At 35.6% G+C, this 14,115-nt stretch overlaps 2 protein-coding genes across 2 annotated transcripts; both read left to right on the top strand.

Moving 5' to 3' along the window:
- Positions 1 to 1,443: 1,443 nt before the first annotated feature.
- LOC132189654 (alpha/beta-Hydrolases superfamily protein) lies at positions 1,444 to 4,054 on the top strand. Its single transcript, XM_059604403.2, has 3 exons — positions 1,444 to 1,918; positions 2,263 to 2,656; positions 3,413 to 4,054. The coding sequence occupies exons 1-3, from the start codon at positions 1,539 to 1,541 to the stop codon at positions 3,920 to 3,922; spliced, it is 1,284 nt and encodes a 427-aa protein (XP_059460386.2). The 5' UTR covers positions 1,444 to 1,538; the 3' UTR covers positions 3,923 to 4,054.
- Positions 4,055 to 9,384: 5,330 nt separating this feature from the next.
- On the top strand, positions 9,385 to 12,186 carry LOC132189805 (U-box domain-containing protein 30). The gene is made up of 2 exons (XM_059604600.2): positions 9,385 to 9,506; positions 9,727 to 12,186. The coding sequence occupies exon 2, from the start codon at positions 10,154 to 10,156 to the stop codon at positions 11,510 to 11,512; it is 1,359 nt and encodes a 452-aa protein (XP_059460583.2). The 5' UTR covers positions 9,385 to 9,506; positions 9,727 to 10,153; the 3' UTR covers positions 11,513 to 12,186.
- Positions 12,187 to 14,115: the final 1,929 nt, after the last annotated feature.

The raw sequence follows: 14,115 nt of genomic DNA, 5'->3' as shown, positions 1-14,115 counted from the left end.
TTATCAAAAAGTGGGCAGGAGTGGTTACTTGATAACCACCCATTTACTTTAATTATAATTTATACCTTATTTGTCTCTAAAAGACACTTCACTTATTTTAAAATGTCTAATTATTTCACTATACTTAAAACTCCTCATTTCTTGACTCAGACGAAAGATTGTACATTGGTTTTAAAAACAACTATACAATTAAAATAATGCATACTGATTTTTATTATTATATTATAACAGTTGTATGATAATCGTCTATTAAATAATATTAATCTAACAAAATAAGGCTCTTCTATCTACATTCATTATCTCTGACTCTCTGAGTAACCATCATTGATCATAGAATTTGGAGTGCGGAGATTTTAAGGAGACTGGTAGCTTCTAGGTGACAGAGAAGAGTTGTTGATTCGTATGGTCGTGCAATGGACATGGGTTGTAAGACAGTCAAAAAATTAGAACAGTGAAAGACCGGCTTGCAGTGAGGTTGATGGGTTACTGTGAAAGATGATTGCATGGTGGAATAGTAAATTGGAAAATGATTCAAGTATAATAATCCCTCGCTTCAAATAGGAGAACACCTAAATTACTAATATTTTAAAAGTTTTAAATAGTGATAAAATTAACTTAATCCTAATATTAAATAACATAATCCTAATTAATTTAAAATATATTTTAACTGGAGCATTAAACATATATTATCACCTTAAATCCATCCTAAACATTCCTCCACCTAGGGGTGTTAAGTGAGCGAAGTGAAGTCCTCACGAGCGAGTTAGGAATCGGCTCATACTCGACTCGATTATTAAATGAAACGTTTCGTGAACATAAATACTAGCTCGAATATTAAACGAAGCAAGCTCGGCTCGACTCGATTAAGCTCGCAAGCAGCTCGTATAAAATTCAAATTGGTAGTTATTCACATAGTTGTTCATATTAATATTAAAATTTGATTTTTTTTTTTTTTTAATAGCATCCTTTTATTATAAAATAATGCATATCCTCTCTTTGAAACCAAATGTCTTGTTGTATTGACTCATACTCGAGTTAGCTCTGCTCGACTTATTATTAGCTCGAGCTCGGGCTCAATTTTTTTGACTTGCTCTTGAGCTTAGTTCGAGCTCGAACTCGAGTAAAATTTAAATTAGCCGAGCCCAAACAGTTTAAACAAGAAAAGCTTACTCATGCTCGGCTCATTTACACCCCTTAACCCTTTCAATGGACCTTGTCCTCAGAGTACTTACAAACACTTGCTTTATGGGCTTAGCAGTTGACCATGGCCCACTCGTTTCTATCCTCCAAATTGTTTCGGCCCATTATTCCAGCAAAAACCTTAGTCGACTTAAAAAACCCGACTACAATAGATTTCTGCGAATGAAAACGACGACGTTTCTCTGCACTAAATGAAAGCCATTCCCCACCACATGTTGCATCTTGAATGTGCACAACTCCCCAGAGTCCACGTACAACAAAGCAAATCCAAAACTCTCTCTTCCTCAACGCGAAAGAGGAGCTAGCTTGGCCGCTTGCACTAGCGGGGCTGGCCGGATATGTTGATGGGCACCAAATTGGCGCTGATCTCAGTGGCTGTGATGTTGTACACGTGTCAAGCAGGCAGCAGCTTCCACCCTTTGATCCTAATACCTGGGAATGGTGGGAACCAGCTAGAAGCCCGGCTAACCGCTGGCTACAAACCCTCGAGCTTGTACTGCAACAGGTGGAACCCGGTTGTGAAGAACAAGGAGGGTTGGTTCAGGCTATGGTTCGACCCCAGCGTCCTCTTGGCTCCCTTCACCAAGTGCTTTGCTGAGCGCATGATGCTTTATTATGATCCTGAGTTGGACGATTACCGCAATGCTCCTGGGGTTGAAACCAGGGCCCCTCACTTTGGTTCCACCCAGTCCCTTCTCTACCTGGACCCTCATCTCAAGTAAGCTCTTGTTCTGTCCCATCTTTCTTTACATTTTTAATTTTGATCAAACTTGTTATTGGTGGATTTTTATCAAAATTTAAATTAAATTGGGTTTACTCGATTAGATGTGATTAATAAATGGGTTAATTTCGAATAAATGCGCCAAATTTATGAGTGATACGTGTAATTCTTATAAATTACATATATATATATATTACATAAATAAGTGCATAGTGTTGCTATTTGATAGACAAATTCCTAGTTAAGAAAGTAATCATCTAGAATTAAATGACTAAATAGTTAAGCAATTTGTGTGGCAGCTCAGTTTTAAACAAACAGTAATTAGTCAATCACATTTACAGGCACATTACAGCATACATGGCACCGCTGGTGGAATCTCTGGAACAAATTGGATATGTGAATGGGAAAACCCTGTTTGGAGCTCCATACGATTTCAGATATGGTTTAGCAGCGGAAGGCCACCCATCCCATGTGGGTTCCAAGTTCCTGCAAGACCTAAAGGAATTGATAGAGAATGCAAGCTCTTCTAATGGAGGGAAGCCAGTGATACTTCTCTCCCACAGCTTAGGAGGCCTCTTTGTCCTCCAACTTCTCAGCCGAAACCCGCCCTCCTGGCGCCAGAAATTCATCAAACACTTCGTTGCCCTCTCTGCCCCATGGGGTGGCACTACGCAGGAGATGCTCACCTTTGCTTCTGGGTATTCACTTGGAGTGCCTCTTGTAGAACCCTTGCAGGTACCCTTCAAATTATTTTATGAAAATTAAAGTTTTTGTGCTTTATAAGGAATTGCCTTTCACAAAGCCTATATTGATTTTTGGGTAGATGCATGCTAGTGGTGTCATCCAATAAGTAGCACTGGCTGCTCACACATTGTGATGCACGAGTTTTCATCTATCAGATTTTAACATGTTAAATCACTCGCGTGTACGTAGAATATTTAATTTAAATTGAAGGTGAATTAATGGAGTCAAAGGTTCGAACTTATGGCCTTTGGCTCTGATACCATGTTAAATCACCAGTTGTTCTAAAAATTTAAACTAATAGGAAGAGATAAATTTAATCACTTAATTATTAATTTAACACTCCTCTCACGTGTAGGCTTAAAAATAATAAACTGATGTTAAACATTTTCTTGCCACTACAAAAAATTTGCTAATTTAGTGACACATGGAATGTGACGTTTTTGGCCCAAAAAAATGTCATTATTGAATTAGTGACGTTCGAATAGTGACATTTTAAAAATAACTTTAAACATAGCAATTGAATTCAAAATTAGAAACGTTTGAACAATGCGACATTTTTTCTCACACGTCTCCTTTGGGAAGGTGACGTGTGAATAGTGCACATCACCTTCCAAAAACATGCTCATAAGAGTGTTAAGAGTTTGCAATATGCACGCTACTATTCGGGCTGTATTGTATCTTAAGGACAAAATTATTAGTTCCTTTTACAAAACTTATTGTATAAATGGGAGACAATTTTTGTAACAGGTAAGAGAGGAGCAGAGGAGCTCAGAAAGCAACCTATGGCTCATGCCTAATCCCAAACTATTTGGTCGCCAAAAACCACTTGTGATTACTCCAAATGTGACCTATTCAGCCCATGACATCGCCCAGTTTCTCAATGACATAGGATTCCCAGAAGGAGTACATCCTTACAAGTCTCGCATTTTGCCTTTGACAGAAAGATATGCAGCTCCTGGGGTGCCCATCACGTGTATAATCGGGAGTGGTGTAAGGACGCCGGAGACTTTGTTCTACGGGAAAAATGGTTTCGATGAGCAACCGGAGGTTGTTTATGGGGATGGAGACGGGACAGTGAACATGGTGAGCTTGTTAGCACTTGAATCACTCTGGTCGGACAAGATAAATCAACCCGTTAAGGTGATCAGAATTCCTGGGGTTTCTCATACATCAATACTCAGAAATGGCGCTGCACTTGATCAAATTATAGAATTAATTTCAGGTGTCAATTCAAGTGTACAGTATTCTGTTGAGTAAAGATTCAAATAGGGCTTTGATGCATCATGTCATTGAACAACACCACACACAAAAAAACACTTTTTAAGACTTGCTTATTCTTGCTTTTGTGATCATCTTTTCCAGTGCTATTTATACAACACAATTATCTCATTGCTGACGGGGTACTGTCAATTTACTATTAGATAGATTATTATTATATATATATATATAAAGTTAATCTTATTAACGACGTGACACTGAATTTATCATTTCCTTTCATTCTCTTCAAATGATCCGGCCGTGAAGGTTATAACTCATCTCCTACAAGAAGATTTAAAATGGCTCACATGTCACCTATGTTATATATTATATTAAAAGAGTTTTTATTAAACTAAAATCTTTGGGTAATTAAATATACATATAATTACTTAAGGGGAAAGGTTATTTCATTTCACTAAATGTTATATCTCTTGATGGAAGGAAGCAAAGTTTGATTATGGATAAGGATTTTGGTTTATCTATAAATAACCATGTGATTATTCATCAGTCACAACATGAACGTGAGAAACAAATAAACCAAAAACTCTTGTTTATCACTTTCAAATATGTTGTGAGGGTTCTAGGATTGCAAATTGAGGGTTTTAAGATTGCAAATTCAACAAAACGTCAAGTCTGGATTTCTAAATTACTCAATTCAAGTACTTAAGCAACAATGCCCAGAAGTTAGTGTTTTTATGGTATGTTTATATGTTAAATTTTCTCTCAAATTCTTAGGATGACTTTATTGGCATATATGTACTTGAAAAATTCTTGTAATTGGGTAGACAATTATGAGAGACCCACATGAGAGATTGCAGGCAATCCCGATTTATCAGTTTAAAAATAGCAATCCATAAATTATTCATGATGATTTTTTACATAATTTCATGTTTTCGTGGATTTTGCATGATCATCCCTTTGTTTTTTATGTCGGTCAAACAAAACAGAACATAATCTTTCTCTGTCTCTGTCTATGTCTCTCTCTCTCCCTCTCTGGTTCTTGTAGAACCAAATCTCCGCAAAAGTAAACAACCTAAGTGCTAGATTTTCAGAGCCACAAGTATATACAAAAATATGAAATTGAGCTCGTCATTCATGAGAACATACTTCAGTAATGGTGGGGCAAGAAATGATTCTTCTTTACGTGCCCTATCAATTATGGAGCAGGAAAAGTTAAACCGGATCTTCCATTTTCTAAATCTTTTATTTATATATATATTTTTTAATTGACACCAGAAAATCAAGTAATGGGCCAAGATTTCTAGAGAGTTCGATTGTTGGTAAAAGAAATATAATAAATATGGCAGCGTGAGGGATCACGCTGTCCTTCAACAGCTAGCTTATTGCTTCAGGCTTTGCACATGATACGTGGTGGGATAAGTTAAGGTGCTCGAACTCAACGTAAAATCTAACATTTTTATAAATAAACTCAAATCGATCTGATCTAATGGCTTGTGCATTGACGAGTCAATGTCTGTAAATTATGTGAAAAATCAATTTGGGCAAGCTTTTGTTAGTTGTCTTATCATATTGATTAAGATGAGATTACATATTTCATGTCATTTAAAATTTGTAAATTAATAACAAAAGAAAATATTGATCATAAAATGAATCATCTCTCCCCGTTTAGTACACGAACTGATTTATTTGTCCAAAGAGTAATGTTAGGAGTAACATTTTTATCTCACAATTACCCTCTAATGTTCATGTATCATTTTCGACCAACTTTTATTTTTTTTATTTTTTTACAAGGATTGATCCAATGGTTGGTTGGGACTTGGGGTTGTGACGTTACCATTGTAAGATAAAAATGTAGTTTCTGACATTAGTCTTTATTTAAAACTAGTGATTGAATACTTAAAATTATTAAATTACCAGTTATCTCACAAGCTTAAGCTGATAGGAATAGGTAAATTTAATCACTTAATCAATACTTTAACATTCTCCCTTACATGTGGGCTCAAACTCCTTTTTAATAGGTAAGGCCCAACACGTGGAATATTTAATTTAAATATGGGGTGATTTGACAGAATCAAAGTTCAATCTCATGGCCTTTGGTATGCGTTTTGATCATTTTTGAACATTTAAAAACGTTTTTAATTTTTTATTAAATGGATACTTTTTTCTTCAAACAGGCTTTTTAAGTATCAAACACACACCAAAAGAGGCCCTAAATAAAAAAATGTTATTAGGAAAAGCGATTTTTATACGACTTTACAAAAATGTCATTATTGCATTGAATTTTCAAAACCAATTTTGTCAAACAAAAGAGAGAAAATTTTAGTACAAAAACGGCTCATGTCACACACACACAACATGGTTTATTGTATTTACTTACTAAATTGTAAATTCACAATTCCACTTATAAATTATTAAAATATACATTTATAAAGTTCAGAAATGCGAGAGTTGGGAGAATTTTGTTGACCCAGACGGGACATTTGACTGAGGAATGATCATGTTTGAGTTTTGGATAATGACACATACGTGATTATGTATAGTTTATAGAAGGTCTCAACAATAAGTTGTACATGTGAAAGGGAGTTGTACAAATTATATAAATAAATGCAATTATGATTTCAGTTGCTGCTCTAGTATTACCTTTACAGTTTATAGTTTATTATTTTCGGTGCCAACTTAATATCAAGTTATAATAATAATGCCTCATGGTATTCACAGATGTGAAAACAAAATATGCGACATTTTCTAGCATAGAATATCATTAAACTCAATATTTACACTATTAATTCGTCTCTTTTTTTTTAAATCAATTCAAATTAGTGCTTAAAAAAATGTTTCCTAAGGTTTGAATATGGGTGAAAAAGCAGCGGTTAGTGACTAAAACCGCTAACCGCAACCATCTCCGATAACCGCTAGGCAGTTAACTATCCGGTTAGCGATTAACCTCATCCGAATAAACTTTTTTTACTAACCGCTTTTTTTGGGCCGGTTTTGGACTGGTTTTGGGCCGATTTTGAGGCTCACTTTAAACCTTTTTCTTTTCCTTTTTATGGCCATTTTAGAATTAAAAATTGCTATATACCAAAATCCTTGCTAGTCACCTTCTACAAATCTATACAACATATAATACAAATAAAATTACAACAATTTTTGTAAATCATCACTTCACTTATAGTTATATACACAACATACAAATAAATATATATAATAAAACTATATATATAATATGAAATATACAAATAAATATATTGTATGAAAGATATATATATATATATATATATATATATGTATAATAAAACTATATATATATTTAAAAAAAGTGATTAGCGGTTTTCAAAAACCCAATAACCACTAACTGATTAGCAATTTTTAATAATAACTTTTAAAAGGGGTTTGCGATTTTAAATTTTCACCACAGGTCTGAGCTCTTCAAAATCGGAAAAGTTTTTTTTTTTTTTTTTTTCTCGTGAAATTGGAAAATAATTTCGAAAACCAGAGGAGAAGAATATTGTTTTTTTTTTTTCAAAAAAGAAAAAAAGAAAAGAAAAAAAAAGTGGATGAGACAGGAAACCCGTGGGGTGGGGTCCATGCAGAGCGTGCCTTTCATAAAGTGCCAGCTAATTGTTTGACCGGTCTTGGGGGGAGGTCCGTTTTAGAGTAGCATTAGCATATACATATATGTACGCCTCGATTGCCTTTCCGGTCTCCGGTTTGACCATTTTTTGATGCTGCAATTGCTTGCTTTTTCGGCAATTACGACAGTTACACGTGGTAGTGGGAACCGTGCGTCGTCGCACTTTTGATCTGGCGTCCCTTCCCATTCCCTTCCCTTATCGTGTATTGACTAGCATTTGTTCAATCAAATTAACACTTGCTTTTTATAGTGCTATAAAAGTAAGTTTTTTTTTTTTTTTTTCGTATTATAAAGGCAGTGACAGGGGGTATGATCTTGGACCAATTGTTTTCTTTTTAATTATTAATTAATTTAATAATTTAATTTATTATTACCTTAAATTTTTAGAATAAACAATGATTTGACATCATATTAATATAAAGGTTTTGATTTTAAACTTTATTTATCTTTTATCTCTCATTTCAATTAAAATAGTATATGTGTTCTTCTTATCTCAAACGTGAAAGAGACTTCTCAAATATTAATTAAATAATTAAATTTATCATTTTTTATCAATTTAATTTTTTGAAATAAGTTATGATTTGGCACGTCTCATACAAGTTTATTACTACAATTTATATAACACTAAATATGTGTACTTACCAGGTAAAGTTCACATTAAACTCATTAAGAATTTAGAAGAGAATTATAATAAAAGTAGTTGCCCCAAATAATTTCGTAGAATAATTTAGAAGACCATAATAATGTATTGCCTTCTATAAGCATATTTTGTAAATAAAGCCCCCCTCAAATACGTTTGAAACATTCCATTTCTTTTCCCGGTGTCAGTGTATCTTAGAAATCATAAGAGAGTAAGTACTTAAAAATACTTTTAAGTACTTATTTTTTGACGTGACAATAAAAATTATGATCGAAATATCATATACAGATTAATCAGTCTAAAAATTAATTATAATTTTTACTGTCAAATAAAAGAGTAAGTACTTAGAAGTAAGCAATTAGATGTATATGTAGCATTTATCTTTTCTTTTTATTCTCACACAAAATATTGTTTTTTTATTTTTACATGTATATCTCAAAAAGTTCTATACCTTAAACAAAATTTTGAACGCAATATTATGACATTTTAAAGACATTTTGAAAATTTGTTCTCGATAGATCAAAAAAAAAAAAAAAAAACTCTTCTCGCGTTAAAGGTTTTACCTTAACAACCCTAATTTTAGTAGAATGATATATAATTTTTATATAATTTAATAATTCGACAGTAAATTAGTTACTGTCAAAAGAATAAAAATAAAAACAATAATAATAATAAACTGATTTTTATTATTATTTTTTAACATTATTCTTATAAAATAAAATAAATGAAAAAAAAAGTAACAGAGGATAATTTCTCTGCAACAAGTATACGAACCCATAACCAAGTCATGTGGGTGAGTTGGCACGTCGAATACATGCCTTGTACCCTGCAATTACTTTGAATGTGGGGAACATCAATTTCTCTTTTTGACCACCTCTGCTCTGCTCTGCTCAGGTTGCGTCTCCGGCTCCTCTAGATTATCCCTCCCGAGGGGCTACGATTCTCAGAGAAATTAATAAAATATAAAATTGTCATGAGATTTAATTTAACCCACTAAATTTTTTATAAACTTTTAAGAAAATAAATAAATAACGTCCTAAAACAGAAGACCGGATACTGCAGTGACTGAGTTGAGGATACGAGTGCACGTGTGGTGCACTGTGCCCAAGACTTGGACCACCGGCTAGAATCGGTCACTGCCGGTAAAATTCTTTACTTCCCCCAAGAAAATCATAGTAGTAAAAGAGAAAAAGAAGGAAAAAAAAAAAAGAAAGAAAGAAAGGAAAAGGGCATTTTATGGGGCTCTCATTACCTGCTCCAAAAGAAGGCCAAGGAGTGGAGGAGACTGCAGAAGATTAGCTTTTCCTCATGCTTTACTCTTTGTCTCTCTTTCTTGCTGTTTGAGATTGGTATGGTTATGAATTTTCCCATTGTTTCATGTCCATGATGTTCCAAATAGTGTTTTGCCAATTTCTGATTTAGGTTTTGTTTTGTATAATTTTGGTAAGCTGAGGTGTGGGATACTGTTCATGAATGAGTGGGTTGTGTAGTGCTTTTTCCATCACTTTTGATAGCGTCTTTTTCACTGATCTGGGGCTGATGATTTCACACTTTTGTTTGAGCTTGAAGAGGAAGTGAGCTTCGGTATTAGGGAAGAAGATTGCAAATCCATCATTTCCTTGTTGATGATGACGATGATGGTAGTGAAGAAGAATGTGAACCTTTTGACCAGAGAAAGAGAGAGAGAGATCAAATAAAGAGAAAAGAGAAATAAAGCCTAGGGTCGAGAAAAGATGTCCCCTTTGACGGGCATTGTTGCTTGTGGATTGTCAATGAGAGAGATAGCGAAAGAGAGTGGAAGGGAGACAAAGTAAAGAGTGAGTGAGAGAAAGAGAGAAAACACCACTCTCCTCCTTTCTCTTCCCCACACGTTTCTTGTCCTCTGGATGTGATGGGTCTCTTGCAATTTTAAGGCTCTCTTTCTCTCTCGCTCTTTCTAATCATTAATCTGTGTCAAATTTTCTTTGAGCATTTTGCGAAGAGGGTGTTCGACAGAATGCCGATGTACCAGCCGTCTATTCGGAGAAGAGATGGGGGGGATGTGAAGCTCGACGTGGGTGGTGGTGGGCAAGTATTGGATCTGGAAACCGCTGTGAAAGATGGTATTCTGGGAGGCGACGGTGGCGCGTTCTTCGGCGGAGGTGTCGCCGAGAAATTGGATTTGAAGAAGATGGTGGCCGAGCTGGAACCCATAGATGTTCCCTCGGTGTTTATCTGCCCGATCTCATTGGAGCCGATGCAAGACCCCGTGACTCTTTGCACGGGCCAGACCTATGAGAGATCCAACATTCGCAAATGGTTCTCTTTGGGCCACTTCACTTGCCCCACTACGATGCAGGAGCTCTGGGACGACTCGGTCACGCCGAATAAGACCCTGCACCAGCTGATTTACAGTTGGTTCTCGCAGAAGTACTTGGCGATGAAGAAGAAGTCGGAGGATGTGCAAGGAAGGGCCTTGGAGCTTTTGGAGACGCTGAAGAAAGTTAAGGGTCAAGCTAGAGTTCAAGCTCTCAAAGACCTGAGGCAGGTCGTGGTTGCTCATACTTCGGCGAAGAAGACAGTAGCTGACAATAACGGTGTACCTTTGCTTTCTTCTCTGTTGGGTCGTTTCACTTCGCACGCAGTTGGGTCGGAGACAATTGGGATTCTTGTGAATTTAGATCTCGATTTGGAGTCAAAGGCCGATTTGATGCAACCCGCGAAGATTTCATTAATGGTGGACATGTTGAATGAGGGATCCATTGAGACGAAGATCAATTGCACGAAATTGATCGAAATGTTGATAGTTGGGAAGGATTTTGCATCTGAGATTGTCTCAAGCTTGAGTCTTTTGGTTGGATTGTTGAGGTTGGTAAAGGATAAAAGACATCCAAATGGGGTCTTGGCCGGTCTCAGTTTGCTCAAGACGGTCTGTTCCCATGAACCAGTCAGGAGCTCTGTTGTGAGCATTGGGGCAGTTCCCCAATTGGTTGAGATCCTACCCAGTTTGAATAATGAGTGTTTGGAAATAGCTCTCTATGTCCTTGAGGTGTTGTCCACTCTTCCAGAAGGAAAATTGGCTTTGAAGGATTGCCCGAATTCCATACCCAATGTGGTGAGGTTAATGATGAAGGTTTCTGAGAGCTGCACGCAGTTTGCACTGTCAATCTTGTGGGCTGTTTGCAAGCTTGCCCCAGAAGAATGCGCTTCACTTGCTGTGGAGGCAGGTTTAGCGGCCAAGCTGCTTCTTGTAATTCAGAGTGGATGCGATCCGATTATGAAGCAACGGTCGGCTGAGCTTTTGAAATTGTGTAGTCTAAATTACACAGCCACACTCTTCATTTCCAAGTGTAAGCTTACAAGAACGATACAATGAAAGCATAATTAGAAGTTGTTGATATACGTCTCAATTTTTTTCCCCTTTGGCCTGAGGGACCAAGGAACCAAAGAACTTGTGGGATCATGCAGCAGAATTTGGAACGGAGATTCATATTGGGTTTCTGAGGTACCCTTTCCTCTTTTGTGTATACTGAGAAGTTAGATTCTATCAATTAGTTACAATTATTCAAGAAGCAACATAAACTGTGGATGGATATTGCTTGTTGCATGGTTATAAATCCATTGTCCATAAGCAGGCAGTGTTCACTGAAATTTCCCAATAATCCCCAGAATCTTCGTTCGGATTGTTTTATGTTATTTGGGAAACCAGTTGCTGATTGTTCCAATCCGCAAGAGAGCATTGTATATTAAAATACAGGGAATGATGTTGGAATTCTCCTAAGCATGTGTTTGAATTGTAATTGTAGTTTTCTTGGCAAAGTAATTGTAGTCAATTTTTACATGGATGTCCATCCTAATTTTTGTCCCGTCTCTTGTGAGGATTTGTGGGAACTCTCTGTTTTCCTTTGGGTTTTGATGGGGGTTTATCACTGAATCTCTCCGTTTTAGAGTTTGTAGATCTTCGTTGGCTTTAAACACAAAAACCGTTTACACCCATTTGTATTTTTTCCTTACATGATTAACTTGAAGTTGCTTATCTTCAAGCTTGTTCATCCTATTTTTCAGCTCTTTCCCTCTCCTCTCTCTCTCTCTCTCTCTGTATTTACAAACACTTGGCTTACAGACGAGCAGTACTATTACTGATATATGTTTTACGGGTGAATTCTATCCAAAATTTGTGGTATCCTTCCAAAATTGTTAGGATTTTTTCTTTTTCTTTTTCTTTAATGATTGATATGAAGGTGGTTAATAATGCAGGATATCATATCTTGTATTTATCGAGTCTTGGACACTGCAAGGGCCCTCAATGCCACTTTTGTCGTCACGAATGTGTGCACACGCACACCCCCTCTACCACGGAAAGGAAAAGGAACTTCAAATCCTTGTCCTCCTGAAAAGAAGAGGAGGGCAAGAAACTTTTGAGGCATTCGCAATATGGCATCTTTGAATGAATCCAAATTATGAAATTTCCACCCTAGTTTAAGAAAAATATCATTCAAATTGTCCTTCCAAATTTCGGAGCGCTTTAATACTTTTCTCGCTGCTTATTTTTATCAACTCCATGTGAAAGAATAGACGAATCTCACCTGTTGCAAACAGATGTTTAGATAGCCCGAACAAATAAAGTCGGTTTAAAATCTCACATGTCCGGTTATTTTACCGTACCATGATCCTCTCATAAAAAACCATAAATGTAGACCAACTTTCATAAACAAATTTGAGTTAGATCGCCAACCAAACTAACCATTTGAGTTGTATTCATACCCATGAAAAAACATTCATTATTGAGTAGAAATGGCAAAACCAGCCTATAAGAGAAGTAGTTGCCAGTGGCATGAAGCCTGAACTACCAGTGTAAAGAATTGTATCTTTTTATTTATGGTCCAATTTTGGTTTACTTACACTCATTATTGAGGATGCATATTTAATATTAAAAAAATGTTGCTAGCTTAGTAGTTTTTTTTTTTTTTTGGTAACTTGATAATCAAGATATAGGCCTAGGCTTTAAGATAATTAAGATCAAATGACGGTTAGCTCTTGATTTGTAAGCGTAGCTGGGGTCATCACTGTTCTTGGTCAACAATTTCATTTAGATTTGAATAAATAAAAGTTGAATCATGAATGAAAAGTAAGAATGCAAGTGGATAATAAAATATTTCAATAGATAATGCTCCAACTTTCTACCTCACACGATGAGCTTGATGAATTAATAAATTACACTGTTACACTCTTTGAAGTATCAACACTTGTTCAAATTTTTAATTTTTGCAATGTTGGTATTTCAAGATTTTTTTGTTAAAATGCCCAAATAGCCCATGTTTAAAAACAAAAGCATATATATATATATATATTAGAACAATTTTCAACATGGTGAATGTGCTTTCTTCGGGGTCTTCAATACATCGTCGTTGTGCACTCTAAATCACTACAAAAAAACAATATTGTCAAAAGGGTCCACGGGGGCACTCCGATACCAAAGTCAGAAAGTTTCTATGAGAAATAGTGTGCTTCGGCGCACAATAATTCAATACACTAATTGAGCTCTGAGAGAGAATATGAGAAAATAGTAGATTATTCCAAATGTGTGAGGATATTTCATCATCCTTTAGTATCTTGTATATGGGCTTATTTATAGGCTTAGGTTGTAGAAGTAGGCTTGAACTATTTCTTCTTATTTGAGTTGTATTGGGAGTCCATAGTTGAGATAGAACTTAACAACTATTATGTAGAGAAAAACTTTCAACAAATATTATGTAGAGATAATCTTGAATAGTCATCTTGTAGAGATAAGTAGGACGCATTTATTCAAATATTATCCTAATTGGAATATAAGATTATTAATTAATTAAATAGCCCTTGTTATTTAATTAATATCTTCATGGGCCTATCATTGGCCATTGGACCCATAATTTGATGGGCTTGTAGTGTGAATTTATTCTTAACAATATATATTCGTCCACATGGTCTTGAGACACATTT

This window comes from Corylus avellana, chromosome 9 (assembly GCF_965113065.1).
Source record: "Corylus avellana chromosome 9, dhCorAvel1.hap1.2, whole genome shotgun sequence".
Taxonomy (NCBI): Eukaryota; Viridiplantae; Streptophyta; class Magnoliopsida; order Fagales; family Betulaceae; genus Corylus; species Corylus avellana.
This window is presented reverse-complemented; position numbering and strand designations above follow the sequence as displayed.

Excerpts from the sequence above, each read along its gene's own strand:
- LOC132189654 (XM_059604403.2), top strand. The coding sequence starts at position 1,539 with ATGTTGATGGGCACCAAATTGGCGCTGATCTCAGTGGCTGTGATGTTG. Across the intron at positions 1,919-2,262 it reads TACCTGGACCCTCATCTCAA|GCACATTACAGCATACATGG; the intron begins GTAAGCTCTTGT and ends TCACATTTACAG. Across the intron at positions 2,657-3,412 it reads CTCTTGTAGAACCCTTGCAG|GTAAGAGAGGAGCAGAGGAG; the intron begins GTACCCTTCAAA and ends TTTTTGTAACAG.
- LOC132189805 (XM_059604600.2), top strand. The coding sequence starts at position 10,154 with ATGCCGATGTACCAGCCGTCTATTCGGAGAAGAGATGGGGGGGATGTG.